Consider the following 20,093-nt stretch of genomic DNA (forward strand, 5'->3'; position numbering starts at 1 on the left):
GGTTCATCGACACCAACCAAAAAAATACGAATCGACAGATCAGCGGGGGAGAGGGGATCAAGCAGCGTAAAAGGGAGGGGGAGATGTACCGTCGCAGCACCACTGGGGGCACAGGGCACCACCGGAGTACCTCGAGCCACCGGCGAACCGAGGTCGAACAGGAGGAGGAAGAGGAGAAGGCGCACCGGGGAGGAGGGGAGCGAAGAAAATGGCTCGAGGATGGGAGGTCACCGTAACCTCCCGCGCCTTTAGCCCCGATACGACGCCATCTCCCGCCCTCCGCCGAAATCTTTCCGCCAGCATCGCGCCATCCCGGCTCGCGAGAGAAGGTACGCTCTGGGTGGATGGGGCGATGCGGGATGGAGTGAGGGAAAGGAACGGGGGGGGGGGTGCGCCGTTTCGGTTCCGGGAGGCAAACCGAACACGCGACAGTGCACGGGATGCTTCGGGGTTATGCAGCGGACGGTGGGACGCGGGCAACCAATCACGCCCTATGAGAACGGCGGTGCGCGGAGTCACAGCTGGGGCACCGGAGCGTGGGGTAGCACGTGGGGGCACCGGAACCGGCAGCGGCATGTTGGGCCGATGGAGAGCTGGGGCGGTGCAGGCAGAAGGTCGCGCGCGTGCGCCATAGAGATTGACATCGAGCGCTAGAGTGGTGGCAGGGCACAGGGGCGTGGAGTCGGCGAACTAGGGTTGAGTACAGCTATAGAGTAGAGATACATCCAACGGATGAAATTGCTGGCACGAATTTCAAATAATGGAAGTTGGATTATAATTTTTTTTAAGTTATATATGTTTCCGATAATGTATATCATATATATATATATATATGTATTAAAAAATTCGAGAATAACAACAAAAAAAACAGACCTGGGAATCTCTCCTCCTATCCTTTCTGCCCAAAACATGTACAGCAACAGTTCCCCTCTCTCTTTCCCACCAGACGGCCCACACATGGCCCAATTTTTGCCGACTCAAGACGACGACCGCTCCCACTCTTTGTCCTCTTCGTTCCTCCGCCCTCACCGTGCCACACCGCCCGGGGAACGGTGGGGGAGGCGGCTCGGCGAGGCGGCCGGAGTAGAGGATGATCTACACTGCGATTGACACCTTCTACCTGACGGACGAGCAGCTGCGGGACTCGCCGTCGCGGAAGGATGGGATCGACGAGGCCACCGAGACCGCGCTCCGTGTCTACGGATGCGACCTCATCCAGGAGAGCGGCATCCTCCTCAGGCTGTATCCTCTTTTTTACTACCGCCCCTCTTGCTAATCCGGCCTCGATTCCGTGTCCAAGTCCACTCGTTAGGGCCTTTGGGGGTTTCTGAAGGGTCCTAGGGTTTCCTAGGGTTTGGTAGTTAGTTTCCGTTGGATGGCCTATTACTAATTCAGCTCTTTCAAGTGTGGTTTCTAGGTCATTTGATTTCTTCTAGCAATAGTTCCATTGATTTTGCCTGGGATTAGGTTGTTTTGTTTGGTAGATTTGTGGATTCTTTGTGTTATGGATCAATGAGGCGTTTCCACTTCGAATTCTAGTAGCTTTGCTTAGTTAAACCGGATAGTTATTGATAACTTGTGACTGGATGCCTTTAGGTGTCTCTGGATTTATTTCTACTGTGCTAATGTCATTTTAATTGTAAAAATTAGCTTTTTCTGAAGTCACTATGATCTTGTTAGATACCAAATCAGCAATTTGCACATTTTTTTTTTCAGAATAGGGTGATCCACATTTATTAGCTGTTTTGTCGCATGATTTATCCTTGTCAATGAAATACAGTGCTTGGCTGAATACAGTGATATCTTTAGTGAATAGTGTGCTTCCACACTATTACTCTGCCTTTTGTTGTTAGGTCTTACATTCTGCCAGTTTCATAACCATAAAAATATAATCTAGAAAAGAATGATTGAAAGAATATAAGCGTTGATTCCATCTTGTATTTGATTTAGAATTACAGAAAGCAGTACATATGAGCCCATGTTATAAATGATATAGTGAAGTACAAAACTTTGTTTTCATTACAGACAATTTGAGATTATCACAATGATTGGCATGCCAACTCTTCACAATATTCACCGTTTCAGTGTTATTTACAATTACATGTTTTAATAAAGAATAGAGAGTTCTATTTGGGTTTTAAATATTTTCTATGTAACTTGAACTTAGCTGGACCTCATGCTCTCACAATATTTACAATTATGTATTTTATTTAGAGAATTCTTTTCGGATTTTAAATATTTTCTATGTACCTTGAACATAGCTGGACCTCATGCTCTCACAATCGGGTTTTTCTGTGTATTTAAAATTTATTTGTTTGGGGATTCCTTGACTAACCAAAGACCACAAGCAGTGATGGCCACAGCACAAGTATTGTTCCATCGCTTTTACTGCAAGAAATCATTTGTTCGATTTAGTGCAAAGGTAAATATCTTTGTCCTCAGTCACTCTGATTGAACCATTTTTAGTCTTTTCTGAGTTGAACTAACGGATCTGTTTGCTTATGCTCGCAGAGAGTTGCTGCTAGCTGTGTTTGGCTGGCAGGGAAGTTGGAGGAGAGTCCTAGGAAATCGAAGCATATTATATTTGTATTCCACAGAATGGAATGCAGGAGAGAAAACTTGCCAATTGAATACTTAGATGTCTTTTCAAAGGTATATTTTGTTCAACTCCACATAATTTCAGTTTCTTTACCTTTGAAACCTCCCTGCACTTTTAGGCTTATGGTAAGAAGTTAGAATCATCGCTTTTGTTTTCTTATTCTTGTTGATTGTATCCTAGTATGATGTTGATTTACTTCATTTTGAAGAATCCGATGATTATCCTAACTGATGGGTTGACCCTAATCTTTGCTACAGAAATACTCAGAACTGAGGCATGACCTGATAAGGACAGAACGACATCTGTTGAAGGAGATGGGTTTTATTTGCCATGTCGAACACCCCCATAAGTTCATATCGAACTACCTTGTAACACTTGAAGCCCCTGAGCTAACTCAAGAGGCATGGAACCTTGCCAATGATAGGTAGGTACTTCTTGTCCCAGATTGCCAATTTTGATGTAATTATAGTCATTGTTGAACTCATGGATGATCTACTTATTCTTTTTTTTTGGGGGGGGGGGGGGCACGCAGGAAGTAGTATTTTTACATGTTCCAATTTAGTTGTGACTTTGTAACACTAGCTGACCATGAATTTTGAGTAATGAATAATGTCTTTTGGTTTGAGAAGAACTCTTAAGTTTGTGTGAGCAGCAGTTCCAGTCCCATAAGTTGTGCTAGTGCATTTCTATCCTATTATGAACTAAATTATTGTCATCAAGTTGTTGTAATCCATGTTAACATAAATTTTCTATCCAAGACATGTAGACGATTGCTGTGCTGAGTGTCGACAACCCCTTTACTTTTTATCCCTTTGGGGGACAGAAACAGTAGAAAGAAGAGATCAATACATAAACAAAAGCAACTATGCATCTTTCTTCTTCAATCAATAAAAAGATACAGCTCTCCTGCATGTTTGAAAAAGGAGCAACTATGTATGCAAAAGATAAAGGGGTAGACAAGGAAAAAATGGATAGCCCAAATCAGGAAGCGATGGGCATTTTCAATAGGATATATCGAACAACTAGACATCTCAGAATAATGACAGTGTACCACACCATTGCGACTTTGTTTGGGGATCTTCAACTCATTTTGCCAATTGGATCTTCATTCTAATGGGGGATTCACAATCATTTTGGGCTTTGAATATTGAAGTCCCAGACAGTCAGACACTAGGGGGGTGTTTGGTTTGAGGAACCAATCCATTCTAGATGAGGTGGTGCATCATAAGTTCATTCCTCAAATTTGGTGGAATACCCCATTCCTCATACTAGTACTAATTATTAGCTTGTGAGGAATGAGGTGGTGTTGGATCTACTCATTCCATTTCACAAACCAAACAACAAAGTGAGTGAGAAGATGATGGACTAGCTCATTCTTGTATTTTCTTTTTGCATTTGGATTGTGCACTTCTATTAACATATTCTATATTTGTTTTGTATATCAGCTTGAGGACAACTCTGTGTGTGCGATTCAAGAGTGAAGTGGTAGCATGCGGAGTTGTGTATGCTGCAGCCAGGAGACGTGGTATTTCCCTTCCTGAGGATCCTCCGTGGTGGACTGTCTTCGATGCTGATGAAGCTGGAATTCAAGAAGTTTGCCGGGTTCTTGCTCACCTCTACAGCCTCCCCAAGTCGCAATACATACCAGTGTATAAAGACAATGATTCCTTTACTATTAGGACACCAGATCCACAGGCTTCAAAGGTTAATACATAGTACCACTCAAAATGATTGGACTCATGTAGTTTACCTTTTTAAGAATGATTACTGAATTAACTGGCACTTATTTGCAGGAAAGTCCTGCAAGTGCTGTTGCTAGTGATAAGGGTACTCCTGTACCCTCCAGTTCTAGCCAGGAGAAGGATTCAGTGACGAAGGCTGCACCAAACAAGGTCAAGGAAAAAAGTGACGACGAAGCTAAGCCATTGCTTGCTGAACTCAATGGAAAACAAGACCCGGCGGCGAGTTCGAAGAGTGAGAAATCAGAGTTGGGAGTTGACCGGAGTCGGGAAAGAGAAAGAGAAAGATCAAGAGGGCGGGACCGTGATGGCAGGGGTAGGGATTCTGATCGTGATAGTAGGGGCCGTGACTCGGATCGTGAAAGGGACAGGAGACGTCGTTCTAGGGAAAGAAGTTCAGGTATGGCAGCGAACCAACCTGGTTTTAGTTATCTAGTTTGAAGCATGCTACGGCATTCTCAGATGATTTGATGTATCTCTAATGCAGGACATTCAGACAAGGAGAAGTCAAGGCGCCAGTCGTCACGAGGTATGGTGTATTTGCCCAGCAGCCTCCCTAGATGCCCCCAAACTGGTTCTACTCATGATTTATGTTTTCTCATTTTGCTGTCGTGTTACATTTTTCCAGACCGGGGTGACTACTACAGTTCGCACTCATCTCGTGAAAAGGATCGGCACAGGCACCATTGATCAAGCAGAGGATCCCCGGTTCACAAAGATTAGCTGCATGGAGGCCACTAGAACGAAGCAGGAGAAAGAATATGTAGTGCGGCTGTCATCTCATCATTTGCACATGACAATAACTTTTCCTTGGCAACATTGTTTTACACCTGATTTTGTAACATGCAACATGATCAAGGTACTTGAATTTGTAGAAACTGAACGAAGGAGTCAAGGGACAATTATCGTACGCGCACCGTTGTATTACCTCGTTGACCTGCCATTGTAACGGAGTGTGTAATGTTTGTCTGTGTGATATATAACCTTACTGAGATTAGAAAAGAAAGATCCTCTATATAATAATCCCCTCGTTTGCAAATAATTCTACGAGATGCTATGTCCGAAGTGGCATAAGTATTAGAGATTTACTCCTTGTCAGTTGACTGAAATCTTGCTTATCCAATACCCAAAATTGTACTACAAATTAAATGGGATCTTGCTTATCCAATACCCAAAATTGTACTACAAATTGAATGGGAATAAGAATTTGATGTTAGGAAGTGCCCGACTGTAGGGGGAGCTACGGGGCAGCTTGCCGGTCGGTGGTGGAGGCGGGGGTGTTTCACATCCGGCGGGGGTGTTTCACATCCGGTGTTGGCGCGCCTCTCGTCAGGTGCAAGGAAGACGAGACGACGGTCGCGTGCATGCGATTCGGGAAGAGCGGTGGGGCTGAAGATAAGATTGAAAGCAAGGAAGATCTGGACCGTTGGCTGATTAATAGACTGACGAATAATCTGTTTCTCAGGCGAATGACGCTGAGATAGACCCTAAATATTATGAACCGTAATAATGCATAACGACAGCTCAGCTCCGAGACACACCGCAAATTCAAAAATCAAAATGTGGTGATTTGATCCTCGTATGACTTTCTGGCTATGACCTGTGAGATCCGGTTAGTTAAGCTTTCTATTTTATCACATTTATAGTTTTTTTTACAATACTTCCTCCGTTTCGAATTGCAGGTTGTTTTAGCTTTTCTATCTACGTATCTGGACAATCGATCTAAATGTATAATAATATCTATAAATTTATACAAATCAAACGACCTACAGTTTGAAATTTTAAATATATGATGTTTATCCAGAGTAATTTATTTAGTTCGAATACCGTGGAGGTAGTAGTTTGAGAATACATGCTGCGGATTGTGGTAGTGATTGAATATTGAATCCTTTTTCGAGGTGTGGCTATGTGACATCGAATCTCGGGCAGGCATAAACCGATGCGCCATGCCGATAGGGGATGGACGTGTGGCACCGCTCGGCGCCTCTCTCACCACCCTCCATAGCTCTCCGGCTCTCCCAAGTCCCAAGGTTCCAACCGCAACGCAGAAACCGAACAGAAAGAGAAGAAAGCGCAAGGAAAAAAAAGGGACGCCCCTGAAACAAGCGCCAACGGAACTGGGATCGCGACACATCACACACCGGCACTCCGCATCTCCATTCCCCGCGCCCCCGTCCGGATCCACCCGGCCTTGGATCGACCCCTTCTCTCGTCGGTAAGGGATCCCTGCTCGGATGGAACCGCCCGCCCGTCCGTTCGTTTCATATCCTTTTGTTTTCGCTGCTGTGGAAAGGAGTCATAATCGCCGAATCAGTTTCCTTTCTTCCAAAAATTTTGCGGGCTGCCGCTGAATCCCCCAATACGCATTATGCCCGCTCGTGATGCCCTTTGCCGCGCTATTCGGACGCCTAGTGCCGTCCGCTCAAGATCAATGATTGCAGTTAGAGCTGCCGGGAAATTCGGACTTCGTTGCGACTATTTTTTAATTTTACTTATTATTTTCCTTGTCCTTTTCGTCCATTTACCTTTTGATTGATTGGATGCCTCCAGCCCATGGATTTGTATAATGCTGTTTTGGGAACAGACAGGTTCTCACCTTGCCTGTCATGCCTTGTGCTGTACCACCAGACAACGTTGCTTTAATTTATATACCTCTCGTGTTGTTAGGATAAGAAATATTCTTGTAAAATTCGACTCAAGGCTCTGTATTTTACTGTCTCATAAGCTGATATAAGCATGCTTTCTTCAGTGAATTCCTGGATTGAGTTAAGCTTAATATTTACAAGTCTCTAAAGGAAATTTGCAACATGCATCTTGACATTCAGTGAAGATGTTAAGATCATGAGAAGCCAAAAGGCATCACTTGTTTCCACATGCACTCTAGGAACACCCTCACTTTCTACTTTGGCAGTTTTTAAAGTTATCAGTTAACAATGTCAAATGATGCCAAAGCCATAAATAGAATGATTAGTTACTGTTTTATTGTCTCTTGCCCAAAACCATGACCTGAAAGCTTAATTCCTCTCAAGTTCATACCCATCATCTTTGCAGGTTACTAAAATGGATAAACTCAATGGTTCTGCACGTCTTATGATTGTTTCAGATCTTGACCATACAATGGTGTGTATGTCTTTCTGCTCATAAGCTAGATTCGCCCTGAGCTATCTGTATGTAGTGTTGATGTTGATTCTTTTTGGGCGGCTAAAACTGGCAGGTTGATCACCATGATGAGGAGAACCTATCCTTGCTTAGGTTTGGTGCCCTATGGGAGTCTGTTTACTGTCAGGATTCTCTACTTGTCTTTTCGACTGGCCGATCGCCTACTCTGTATAAGGAATTGCGGAAAGAGAAGCCTATGCTGACCCCAGACATCACTATCATGTCTGTGGGCACTGAGATAACATATGGTGAGGCAATGGTTCCTGATGATGGCTGGGAAGAATATCTGAATAACAAGTGGGACAGAAATATTGTCGTACAGGAAACCGCGAGCTTTTCTGAGCTGAAGCTTCAGGTATGTTCTGCTGCATCCATTATTGCTCTCTTTAACTCTCTCTTTTTGGTTGTGAACTAATAAAATGCCTTGTTGTACATTTGCATGGATACAGCCAGAGACAGAACAGCGTCCACACAAGGTCAGCTTTTTTGTTGACAAGAAGAGTGCCCAGGAAGTGATAAAATCTGTTGCCAAAAAGTTGGATAAACGTGGGGTGAGGCACCATGCACTAATGCACCATATGTCATTTGTGTTTTGGCTTTAGCACGTCTCTTCTGTGTATGCACTGAGTCCACATTATTATTGACTGCTTTGTTTACTGTAAACAGCTAGATGCGAAAATAATATACAGCGGTGGCCAGGACCTTGATATATTACCTCAAGGGGCTGGAAAGGGCCAGGCACTTGCATATTTGCTTAAGAAGCTAAGCTCATGTGGAAAGACACCAAACAATACTCTTGTTTGTGGTGACTCTGGTAATGATGCAGAATTATTCAGTATCCCAGATGTACATGGTTGCATGGTCAGTATACAATATATTGCATTAAGTATACGACAAAGTTCATGCCTGAATGAATGGGTTTACTGAAACTCAAAAATTTTCAAATATTTAGGTCAGCAATGCCCAAGAGGAACTACTTCAGTGGTACCAAGAAAATGCAAAGGATAACCCTAAGATAATTCATGCAAGTGAGAGATGTGCAGCTGGTATTATACAAGCTATTGGGCACTTCAAGCTTGGACCTAACGTTTCTCCTAGAGATGTGGACTTCCCTTATGCGAAGGAGGCCTCCTTCAAACCTACAGATGCTGTAGTGAAGTTCTATGTTCTGTATGAGAAATGGCGCAGGGCTGAGGTTCCAAAGTCTGACTCAGTTATACAGTTCTTCAAAAATATCACAGTAAGTACATAGCTTCCCTGTTTGATTTTATTTTATTAATTCTAGCTGTCTCCTCTCGGTGGAATGTATATGATTTAACTCATTATGTTAAAGCGTGATTCTTCACCTTGCATGTATATTATTCATAGAACTTTCCATAACTTCCATAACAACTTGTCAGAGAATGCACATGGTGATGCCTTATCATTGTTTCATTGATCTTGTTGTAAAATAATTCATTCTTATTTATCATGTATGCTAGGATGCAAATGGAGTCATCATCCATCCTGCTGGGCTTGAGTGCTCTCTCCATGCATCCGTTGATGCATTAGGATCATGTTATGGTGACAAACAAGGGAAAAAGTACCGAACATGGGTGGACAGACTTTTTATCACACAGACTGGTTCACATAGCTGGTTGGTGAGATTTGACTTGTGGGAATCAGAAGGTGAGTCTTGAATATTAACAGAGCAACCAAATTAACTTCTTGTGCCATTGCATACAATTTTTTCAATTTGTATCATGTCCCTCAACTTTCATCTCTGCTCAATCATGGGTTTTCTTTTGACTTGTAGATTGCGTTGCTTATATCTTCATGACCATTTCACAAGAGAATCTCTTTACTCAATATGTAAAGTTTTGAGTGCCAGAAATAGTTTATGAAAATGATAACATTTCATATTCCCTAATAGAACTTTGCAAGACATGCCATTGCCCTTCCATTTTTCATTCAATAGTCATATCCTTGTATGTTTTATAAATACTAACTAGTTCATCCGGCTGGGGAAAATACAAATAAAATACAAAGTGCAGACTGTTGTATGATTTTCGCTTCTACTATGGAGGCAGAAGATATAGTTTATTGAGTTTTTTCATATGTATATTCTAATTCTAGATAATAATAATAATATATCTTTAACTCACTAAATATTTCCTAACCACATAGGTAAACATGAATGTGAGCTGAAACGTTTACAGATACAGGAAATCCTTTTCATATATGCCTTACCTGCAAAGCATTCATTAGTCATATCCTTGTATCATTTTCAAATGTTAAATAGTCCATACAGTTAGTGAAAATACAAGAAGAAACCTCAGGATATTTGTTTACATGATGGTTCATATTATTGGAATAGGGCGAATAACATGTTATATGATTTGATGGGGATACTGAAAAGGGTATTGTATTTGACTGTAGTGTTTGTGATTTTCTGCCATGGATGGTTTGTTGGTTTAAAAATGCACGTGGTACAGAAATGATGATGATAATGATTTTTGTGGCTTTTAATTCTTCTCTAGTTTATTTAAAGAGAATTTCCACTTAATGGTTGGGTTCTTACGGCATTGAGGATTAATTCCTAACATGCCACATGATTTATGAAATTTCCTTATTGTGTCACTGAAAAGGTGTGTGTGGACTCACATATCAGTGATGCAATCAATACAAGGGATGAGGTCAATGTACGAAATAGCGGGCTATAGCGGCGCTATAGCGGTTGATGCTAGCTGCCACTACAACAGTGTTATACTAATTAGCGGGCTATAGCAGAGCTATAGTGGTTGAGCACAGCTCTACGCTAAATCCCATAGCCCGCTATTTTGTACATTGGATGAGGTAAATAATTACCGTCAGAAGTAAAATGACCATTAGTTCATCTAGTCAGAAGTATTCTGTGTTTATTCAGAGAAGAGGTCCGTAGATTAGCAGTAATAAACATGCAATAGTTTATTTAAAGCAGTTTATTTTGCTGCCCAGTTTGATCTTTGGGTCATAGGGCAAGGGATGTGTTCCTAACTTCCCATGGGCCATGGCAAGAGCCAGGGAGGTGCATGCAGGTCCAGTTTGATTGCTGGGTCAGCTGAGAATGTGAAAGAAATCCATTGGTTTGCAAGGGTTAAACAAAACTGTGCTCCAACCTCTTGGTTGTCCTCAGACTTCATCTGTACCTTCATTACATATGTTGTATAATTTTTATGTTTTTGGTTCATGTGTGTGCGTGCAGCTATGTGAATCAGTTACTAGAAGTGTGCCTTGTTCTCTACTTCTATCCAATGTACTCCCTCAGTACTAAATTGTAGGTTGTTTTGGCTTTTCTAGGTTCATAGGTGTTTGTATGCATCTAAATATAGTGTATGTCTAGATACATACAAACATCTATGAACCTAGAAAAGCTAGAACGACCTATAATTTGAAATGGAGGGAGTAGACATAACACAATGTGTGGGATGTTACTTTCAACTGTTTGTTTCCTAGATGTTTTCTTTTGTCTGTAATTTAAAAGCTTTCCACAATTACCCATTTCATTCTCTTTTCTCGCAATAGATTTTGACTTGAATCTTTCATACTTTTTCAGGCGATGTGCGTGTATGCTCTCTATCAAGCCTTGCCTTGAGTCTCAAGGTATGCCATCTTTGTTTTGCTGAATACCTTCTCACTTCTGTACACATGCTTGCATTTTGCCACAGATATGCTCATACAACTATCATTTTTGCTTGTGCCAGACTGAATCCCCCGAGGGCTTTGTGGTAACACACATCCACAAGACATGGTTGAACGGTTACTCTTCAGGTGTTGAGCAGGCGTCTAAGCTCTAGACTGTTTTACCACCTCTCCGCCCACGCGAATGGGATTTTCTTGAGGATAGAATAATGCACCTTCTTATCTGAGAAAATTCTTCTTTTCCTGTTCATAATGTTCCTCAAATAAAATGTTAACTTCTCCCAAAAACCGCACTGGAGGATGTCCAGGGAGAGGATTTGGTGCCTACTTGTTTGGTAGGTAAGATAAATGCTCCATCTCATGACTTTCATGAGAAGCCGAAATGATTCATGGCGCGCGCGCGCACACACAAATCTTGATGAATAATGCACTTCTCTTGATTGCTACATTGTACAGGCAAGATGTCATGGCTATTACTGTATACATTGTTATCATTGTTGATGCTGGTGCTCTTGATGCTCTGTTGCCAACAAAAAAAGAACATTTGCTCGGAGGTGCTGGGCACTAGCCTGGAGAAACATAGAAGACGCTGCACTGAAGCAGGACAGGAGCATGCATGAAGAATTGAAGACGAGAACAGTAAATGGCAACTGCCATACGAAAGAAGCCCACACAGGCCCAAAGTTTTTGACCGGCCCGAGAAAGAAGACATTTTCAAAACGAAAGCGGAAAATACTGCATCCGATGGTTTCATCTTCTAGAATGGAAATAAATACTAACTGGATCGAAAAGAAAATTTATGCAGCCTCTAAAAAGTTATATACCCTCCCCATCCATTGTTATAAGGCGCATTTTCACTAGACAGCTATCTCAAGGAAAAAAAAAAGACAGTAACAGACATCTACCGCTACCAGAACGACCTTCGATTCTGAACTCCAGCGGCCAGCGCGGCGAGGTGTTGGGCACGCTTTGCCACAATACGCAAATGAAAATGATGCATTTCTTAAGCGAGCTGCTTCTATTTCATAAAGATACACCACCAGAGTACCGTTCCAAGTTTCCTGAATCTACACAGCTTTAAAAGAAATTCCCTCAAGCTACAAAACAGCCCGCTGCCAAGCTTTATAACTGGATTGACAATGACAGCAACGGCTGACCCAGGTAACTGGGGCGCTGTCCTCATCAACCAACCATCTGTATGATGATTGATGATGTCTTGTCCAACCTTTTCCTTTTGCCAAGCTTAGCGGATGCAGAAGCTGCGTGTGTTTACAAGACATTGGTCAGTCATGCGGTTCAGCTTATTGCATCCGTACAAAAACTACACGGCAATTAGGCATCTTTATCCTTTGATGCCAGACGTGTTCCAATAAATGGATTCGAAAGCTCCATAGGAGTACCTCAAAAGTCCAATAGAAGTTGCGGCAATACACGCTCTAGATGGGTGGGTTCGATAACAGTAGCATCCTCCGCTTCAGCAATAAAAGCAGAACGTTGAATAGCCTCTGCAAGAGAAATTTCAGAGTTAAAACTACAGAAATGGAATTGCTGCTGTACTTGCTAGCGAGAGGTTATGCAGCGTTTTTCAGAGGTGCAAACCTGCAACAAATATGCGCAGAAGCTCGCAGCTAACTTTAAGCGCACTTGCATTGGCTGACAGGTGAACACATCATGTCAGCATATCATGAACAATACACAATAAGGTCGCAACAAAATTAGTTTCGACTGTATAGTGTCCAGCTGAACCATAAGGGCGAAAAAAACCCAGTCAAATACAGCTTTCGCTCTATCCAGTGCCAATGCTTGATCCCTTACAAAAACAGAAATCCAGTCCTACTCTTATCCCAAGTTACTGCCAGAAATAAGCCACTAAATCAGTCATAAACAAAGACGGAAAGATCCCAAAGTTTAAAGCAGGTTTTAACATCATACCTAGGAACCTTTCACTGTCTAGTTCAAATCTAGAGAAAAACCAGAAGATAAAAAAATAAACACTAATGAGGCACCATGTGTCAGTAGTTTGCTCAGACAGCCTAACACTTGAGGCATGTAGGTGTGATTATCCAAGTCAATTCATGACGAACAAGGTCAAATTGTTTTAACCTTTTCATATAGTTATTGCCAAATGACAATATTATGTCTCTTTTAGCAATAAAGCTTACACTCTATAGTCAAAACACTGAAGCCATCTACTTGAACAGAAAACAGGTGCTAAAATGAAAGAATTTCTTGGTGCTAGGTGACCAAGATAAGTGTTTACTGCTATAACTACTAATCCGTAATCAATGACTATAACATAAAACCTGCTAAGTGCCTGGCTTGTTATACTGAAACCTGGTAATGGATCTGTGTAGCCCCCTTGAATAACTTTAACCACAAATTTCATCTGGTAGACATTTGCTACTGTTTTTTTAATGTCATACGTTACTTGTTCTCAATGCTATAATCGGTAGTCCCTCCATTTCAAAATGTAAGATGTATTTTGGTTCCTTGGGACAAGACTTTGAACACCTTAATATATCATTTACGCAATACAAAATTATATTCATCATTTATGTATTAAGTCCAGGTCGGTCGAGTTTTATTTGTGAAAAGGCGCAAATGCTTGTATGAATTTCTGGTTTTGTGTGGGTGCGTGTGTGGACTTGTAAGGGCTCTTCCCCTTTTTCTTCTTCTTAACATAATGATACGCAGCTCTCCTGCGCGTTCGAGAAAAGCAAAAATCATATTCATAAGAAAGTACTTTTCAACAAGTCTAACATCAATATTGCCAAATAAGATGATATTACATCTGATGTAGCAACACAGCTACACTCAGGAAGACTAGAAGCCATCCACTTGAACACAAAATAGGTGCTAAGCTGCAAGAATTTGTGTGCTAGGTGATCAACGTAAGTGTTTACTGTTACAACTAGTAATAGGAGCAAATGAAAGACTGATTAATGAATATATGATCAATCCTATTAAGTGGCTGGCTTGCCATACTGAAACCTGCTAAAAAAATTGGATCTATGCTCTGAGTAGCCCCCTGCCCTCTGAAATAGTTTCAAAAAGAACTTTTAACTAAAAATGTCTCTGGTGGACACATTACTGATTGACAATGCGATAACATGCACGCACATCCCTACGTAGGCAACAAAAATTTAAGCACCAATTTTTCTTTGTAGTCTTAACAGTCTATGCAAGAGGGTGGGGACTGGGGAAACAATGGCTAACAGGTTTCTGTGCAAACTGATGCCGTTCAACTGCACTAAAGACCAACACACGCACTTTCTGCAAGCTATGTCATAGTGTTTTCCTAATGTTCAACAGGTGTCTTCATCAAGCATGTTACAAATCCTTGCCGCTAGTAAAAGAAGAAGAAAATAAAAGACTCACTTACCAGTTGTACTCCGGTTTCTCCTCGAGGTCTCCAGAGCAGGCTGCAAATTAGAAAACAAAGCACACTTGTCAGTAGAAGGGGGAAAGGGGCGGTCCAGAAAAAAATTCTGAACACCTAGGTTCGGGGCTGGACCGATTAATCACCTCGACGTCGATGTCCTCGTTGCCACCGCTGCCCTTCTCTGCCCGCCGTCTCCACACCAGCTTGAAGATGGCGTGAATCAGGTCCTGCTCAAATCCCCAAAAATAGGTTACAGCTCCCAGCAGAACCTGAATTTCAGCGGAAAGAAAAATCGGAGGGAGGGTCGGTTGTGGTTCAGGGCAGATGAACTCACCGGATCGAATGTCTCTGCAGCACGCGAGTTGCCCGTAGTCGCATCTTCATCCATGGCGGCTTGCATCTTTGCTGGGACTGGATGGGGTGAGGAGGTAGAAATTAAAGGTATGCAAATAATTAAAGTTTGATAATTGCATATTTAATTAGACATAAAAATGTAACAAGTCCATGGGCATGTAGCCATGATTAACCCAAATTACATCCATGACACTCACTAGGAGGTCTGACCAATACGCATATAGCAAGTCCTTACATATATAGCCCTAATTAACCCACGATTACATATATCACAATCACACATAATTAGGAGGTCTGATCACTACACATATATAAGTCCATACCACATATGTAGCCACAATTAACCTATAACATATAGCACAGTTACATATGTAATTAGGAGGCCTTGATCCTTTCACATATAGCAAGTCTATACATATGTTGCCATAAATAACCCACTGTGCAATGTTTTTACGGGTACAAGCAAAAGTATGACACTTCACATTGATGCTGGTAGACAAATGCCTCTCTTACTCAATTAATCTGAATATATTAAAAGCTTGGTCCTCTTGTCCAATTAAATTACAAAAAAAATATGATCGTCATAATCTGAATATACACTTACAAATAGTATAAAGGTTAGTATTTGCAATGCACGCAGCAATCATGTGTATCAATAAGTTTCGAGCACCAAATTTTTACTTTGCTGCTGTGCAGTCCATTTTTAACATAGCAAGTGTATCATAAATTTTAGAAAACGAGCAAAGCAACATCTCGAGAGAGGGAGGTAGACAAGGTGCTTCCCCTCCCTGAAATATACAGAGTAATAACATCATGAACACCCAATCACTTCATCAATCCGTCTTACCCTAGCCCTATATGCATACATATGTTGGGATTCTATTACCTCGAGGTGCTGGTGAAGGGCGTCGGCTCTTCTTGGTGGGGAAGAGCGATGAGGTGCTGGTGGAGCCCTATTTGCTCAGGACGGAGCAGGATTGAGGTAGGGCGCCGATCTGTTCGCACTAGAGGAGAAGTGAGTGAGGGAGGGCGCCATCTGCTCATACGCAGGGAAGAGGGAGGGAGGCGCTCAATCTGCTTACCCGGAGGAGGGAGGGAGGGAGGGACGGACGGCCGCGGCACCTGGACGCCGCCGCCTGCGGCCAGGTATGTTTTGATGACAAATGCTGAACTTTTGTAAACCAAATATTGAAATATGTGACACCTCGCTTAAGTATTTTAAATCATTAAAATTTCGAGATGTTTCGAATTTGGAACAAGACTCTGGTTTGTTTTTCTTTATTAATTCAAAACTTGCATAAATTCCTACATGAGTGTTGCTTATGTATGTTACAAAACCCTAGCCCCATCTAAACTCCCAAATCACTTCAAATTTGAACAAAATCTCGAGCACTAAAATCTCTCCAAACAAATACAAGCTTCAAACTCCATAACTGTCTAAAAGGCCTTTTCCCCCCTGATTTTCTCACATATTTCTGTAGTTTCTAGTTGTGCCCAAATCATGTTGAATTAGATTTCTACAATTTTTTGCGGAAATTAAAACCTAACATCAAGCCTAATCACCCTATCGTGCCTACAACCTTAAAATGTGTGTCTATTCTACTCGTATAAATGTTTGCAACCTAATTCCAACCCTATACTAGCATGGCAATTCTAGGATTGAAATGCAGAAAGTAAATGTGGAATTTAAGCGTGGAATGTAAAAACTGGAGAGAGTATTAGAACGTTGATTTTTTTTCCCGCAGTATCGAATAGTTGGTAGTCTCCCCTAGTCATCGTTGGAGCACCCGCGCAAGGGCATAGCTCCCCCTTGATCCGTGCAAGGACCAAGTGGTCACTAGTGGTAATCCATTCTCCACTCCGGATCGATTGATTCCAAACCGAGCACAACACTTCTTAGGGCTTCTCACCAGACACCTCCTTGAGAGCTCACCAAGAAAACTACCACTAAGCCGTCTACGTGATGCCGATCACCGAGAGTAACAAGCAAAGACTCTCATTTGACCTACTCAATCCAAAAAGATGGATGGATGCACACTTATTGCTACTCTCCGAACACTAATGATGTCCTTAACCTTTAAGAACTTCTCTAATTACTTCTAGTGCTCAACTTGCCCTTGTCCTCCAAATTATCCCATCAACTTCACTGAGTGCCACGAGAGCTAAAATGAACCAGCCTAATGTGCATTTATAGGCCAAGGTAAAAAACTAACTGTTGCTGTCATGTGCACAGAAATCCCAATCACCCACTTATATGGTGATACCAAGATGGAGCCACCAAATCAATCGGTGAAAGATTCAAGTACAAGTCTTCAACTATAACATCCCATATTTTTACGAGATGTTTGGATTTGCAAAAATGTGGATTTCAAAAAAATTTGTGTTGTGAAGTGAAATTTGCCAACTATAAGAGTGTCTTAAGTGAATCTCTCCCAAAACTCCTAGAATTAACTTATAGATTAGAATGAAATGCTAAGGTGTCATATGTGCTAGTGTGAATCTTTGGAGTTCATTTGGAATTTATTTGGATTTGTTTGAGTGGGATTAGTATTTGAATTGGATTTCAAATACAATCAAACTAGAAGAGCAAACTAAACCTAATCTGAGCCCAAACCAACCCAGCTAACCTCACCAGCCCACCTATCTAACAACCCAACCTAAAGCTGGAGCAAAAATTGGAACTTCTGGTTTTCCAAAATCGAAACCTCCAGTTTTCTGCCCAGACCGCCTCTGCACCGCAGACGTTGACCGCCTGGCCCCACTTGTTAGCCACACGCGCCACTGTTCCACTTTCTTCCTCACAGCGTGCACGCGCGCGGCACGGGCGCAACAGCGACGTGCGACCTATCCACGCCACCTTTTCACGCTGGCACCTCCGGATGCTTGCCATGCCGCCTGGCCACATCCTCCACCGTGCATCGTCGCCTAGAACCCTAGCCGCCTCCTATTAGAGCTCCACACCAACCACTCCCGTCCCCATCCGAAATTGGGATTTTCCCCTTCACCTGCCGCCATTAGGAGAAGAGGAGAAGGGAGGAGGGGGTTCAGGGGATGGGGAGAGGATGCCAAAGGAGGAGAAGACCGCTGCTGCCCCGCCGGAGAGCTGTCAAGCCCGCGCCTATTTGTTTCACATCTTCATCGTGCCGTTTCATCCCTCGTCCGCAAGCCCACTAGGTGAGCTTCACGACCCCCGCTCGCCTGGGTGAACCGCCACCGCATCTGTGACCTGAATCGCGCGCTTGCACGCACGCAAAGCCCGCCACATCCGAACCCTTAGCAAAACTGGAGCTTCCGGTTTCCAAACTGCAACTTTTGGTTCTGCTCAGCCCAGTTTGTAGTAGCTCTAGAAACCTTAGAAAGTCTCAGCCAAATGAACCCCAAACCGGAACATCCAGTTCTCCAAAACCAGAACATCCAGTTTCCTAAACCAGAACTTTCTGTTTCAAAATCGCAACATCCAGTTTTCTAAACCAGAACTTCCTGTTTCAAATTGGAACTTTCGGTTCCAAAGTCGGAGCTTCCGGTTTTCATCCCCAGAAATCAAAAACTCCCCACATCAGCATAACTACCCGCCTATAAATCTCTAAAGCTACCTGTAAACCCTTGTGACAGTTTGCATCCAGATTGCAGCTGACCTACGGCCAGATAACAACTAACTTCTTTGTTTCCTATTTTCGCCTATCATATCAAAATACCGAAAAATGTTTTCAACTTCAAAAAGTCATAACTAAGTCATTCTAATTCCAAAAATTATGAAACTAGTTTCATAATTTTCCTAAAATCATACAGCACACATTAGAATAGGCTTTGTTCTTATTTGGTTCTTTTTTGGATCTCTTTTGGAGTTACTTTGCAACTAGACTCCTGATAATTATGGTAATTGCGTAATTAGGAGCTACCAGAGACTCGGAGCTGAACCCGGAGCCGGAGCCATTTGAGGACTACTACGAGGAGAAAGACTACTTAGGTTCATGCCCATTCGATTTGAATACCCATTAGGCATTGCTCAATTAGTATGCTACCACTTTATTTCCTCGCATGATGATGATGAACCTTGCATAGCCTTTTTTATGCCTTGAATCCTTGTTCGACCTACTACCATACTACTTATATATGCTATGTGTGATGCTAGCATATATATGGGATATTGTGATTAGAATTCTTGGCGTGTGTGGGATTAAAACTGGCAGGAGAAGTTGATTTTGGGATACTTGACGGGGATGAGCTTTACACAACCCAATCATCAGATTGGGGGCTTAGGGTCCGTTCTCGGACATTCCTTGTTTGGTACTTGTTGCGAGTACACAGTTGAGGAGCATAGGAGTTGGGGGTGATACCTGTTATGGGTGCCGTTGCGGACCACATTGTGGAGACTTTTTTGGGAGCTAGGGGCTCGCCCCGGTTTGAAACCGAGTGGGTCGCCATTTTTCACGGGAATATGTTAAACGTGCATGACACTCGCTGAATTATGGGTTTAAGCCTGGGTCGAGACTGGCAAGTGCGGTACCATACCTGTTGTAGGATAGAGTATCAGTGTAAGAGGGAGTGGTGCTGACCTTTAGCCTCCTGATTTTCTTTTGCCCCCGATTGGCCCCGGTGGGAGTGCTTCACAGTTCCGGGGTGGTCTTTTGTGGGGGATCATATCCGAGCCCGGATGTAGGATGGTATCGTAACTCCCAGTTTCTTCGCTCGGTAGGGTGACGTTCTCTCGGTCAATGGACCGTTTGGGCTCACTCCAAGATGGGTCCAGGTGTACACACTTTGCACAGTTAAAACTATACGTATAGCCACGTCCTCGGTCATGGACAACCTTGTATCACGACAACTCTTCATTGTTTTGGGATATCTCTACCTCCCCCTTATAGCTACTTGTGTGTGGTGAGCCGCAACTGTAGTCGGGAAGAGGGGAAGTTGCTCCCTTTCCCTTTAGGATCAGGCTGTAGTTGTTGAGAGGTGAAGAGAGAGAGTCTTCGCCTCGACCTTAGTATGAACATAGGATGATGGTGATTGGGACCCTGTCGAGGCAGGTGTGCCCGATGTGATGAGAGATTGGGATAATGGATATAGAGTTTTATTCTTTACGCTTGTTGCTGCATAGGAAACCCGAGTCTATTCCTCGACTATATTTGTGACCACTAGCATTAGGCTAATTAAAGCTTGCATACGGATGGTGATGTGAACTTGTCCTAATCCTTGGGGA

At 42.7% G+C, this 20,093-nt stretch overlaps 3 protein-coding genes across 4 annotated transcripts; 2 read left to right on the plus strand and 1 right to left on the minus strand.

Annotated features, from left to right (window-relative positions):
- Positions 1–940: 940 nt before the first annotated feature.
- LOC101774341 (cyclin-L1-1) lies at positions 941–5,380 on the plus strand. The gene is made up of 8 exons (XM_004968722.2): positions 941–1,242; positions 2,341–2,422; positions 2,512–2,652; positions 2,857–3,023; positions 4,045–4,303; positions 4,393–4,738; positions 4,826–4,867; positions 4,967–5,380. Exons 1-8 carry the CDS (start codon positions 1,091–1,093, stop codon positions 5,026–5,028), a joined length of 1,251 nt encoding a protein of 416 aa, XP_004968779.1. The 5' UTR covers positions 941–1,090; the 3' UTR covers positions 5,029–5,380.
- Positions 5,381–6,306: 926 nt separating this feature from the next.
- On the plus strand, positions 6,307–11,617 carry LOC101774746 (sucrose-phosphatase 1). The gene is made up of 9 exons (XM_004968723.4): positions 6,307–6,553; positions 7,390–7,458; positions 7,553–7,852; positions 7,947–8,048; positions 8,164–8,358; positions 8,450–8,737; positions 8,979–9,165; positions 11,072–11,118; positions 11,220–11,617. The coding sequence occupies exons 2-9, from the start codon at positions 7,399–7,401 to the stop codon at positions 11,310–11,312; spliced, it is 1,272 nt and encodes a 423-aa protein (XP_004968780.1). The 5' UTR covers positions 6,307–6,553; positions 7,390–7,398; the 3' UTR covers positions 11,313–11,617.
- Positions 11,618–12,125: 508 nt separating this feature from the next.
- LOC101775154 (protein MHF2 homolog) lies at positions 12,126–16,070 on the minus strand. 2 transcript variants are annotated; one of them, XM_004968725.3, is made up of 8 exons: positions 15,976–16,070; positions 15,780–15,888; positions 14,874–14,950; positions 14,683–14,766; positions 14,540–14,579; positions 12,757–12,810; positions 12,558–12,662; positions 12,126–12,416 (listed from the first exon to the last, which is right to left on the minus strand). In XM_004968725.3, exons 3-7 carry the CDS (start codon positions 14,937–14,939, stop codon positions 12,559–12,561), a joined length of 348 nt encoding a protein of 115 aa, XP_004968782.1. In that variant the 5' UTR covers positions 14,940–14,950; positions 15,780–15,888; positions 15,976–16,070; the 3' UTR covers positions 12,126–12,416; position 12,558. The 2 variants fall into 2 exon arrangements, with proteins under 2 accessions (XP_004968782.1, XP_022682599.1); XM_022826864.1 differs by having other exon boundaries at positions 15,780–15,897.
- Between the last annotated feature and the right edge of the window lie 4,023 nt (positions 16,071–20,093).

The sequence above is a fragment of the Setaria italica genome, chromosome V (genome assembly GCF_000263155.2).
Source record: "Setaria italica strain Yugu1 chromosome V, Setaria_italica_v2.0, whole genome shotgun sequence".
Classification (NCBI taxonomy): Eukaryota; Viridiplantae; Streptophyta; class Magnoliopsida; order Poales; family Poaceae; genus Setaria; species Setaria italica.

What these genes read in the sequence shown, in the direction of transcription:
- LOC101774341 (XM_004968722.2), top strand. Translation starts at nt 1,091, where the DNA reads ATGATCTACACTGCGATTGACACCTTCTACCTGACGGACGAGCAGCTG. An exon ending in TTGTTCGATTTAGTGCAAAG is followed by an intron (nt 2,423 to 2,511) that starts GTAAATATCTTT and finishes TTATGCTCGCAG; the next exon opens with AGAGTTGCTGCTAGCTGTGT. An exon ending in CAGATCCACAGGCTTCAAAG is followed by an intron (nt 4,304 to 4,392) that starts GTTAATACATAG and finishes ACTTATTTGCAG; the next exon opens with GAAAGTCCTGCAAGTGCTGT.
- LOC101775154 (XM_004968725.3), bottom strand. Translation starts at nt 14,939, where the DNA reads ATGCAAGCCGCCATGGATGAAGATGCGACTACGGGCAACTCGCGTGCT. An exon ending in ACGAGGACATCGACGTCGAG is followed by an intron (nt 14,580 to 14,682) that starts GTGATTAATCGG and finishes TCTAATTTGCAG; the next exon opens with CCTGCTCTGGAGACCTCGAG. An exon ending in TCTGCGCATATTTGTTGCAG is followed by an intron (nt 12,663 to 12,756) that starts GTTTGCACCTCT and finishes TTTCTCTTGCAG; the next exon opens with AGGCTATTCAACGTTCTGCT.
- LOC101774746 (XM_004968723.4), top strand. Translation starts at nt 7,399, where the DNA reads ATGGATAAACTCAATGGTTCTGCACGTCTTATGATTGTTTCAGATCTT. An exon ending in CAGATCTTGACCATACAATG is followed by an intron (nt 7,459 to 7,552) that starts GTGTGTATGTCT and finishes TAAAACTGGCAG; the next exon opens with GTTGATCACCATGATGAGGA. An exon ending in TTTCTGAGCTGAAGCTTCAG is followed by an intron (nt 7,853 to 7,946) that starts GTATGTTCTGCT and finishes GCATGGATACAG; the next exon opens with CCAGAGACAGAACAGCGTCC.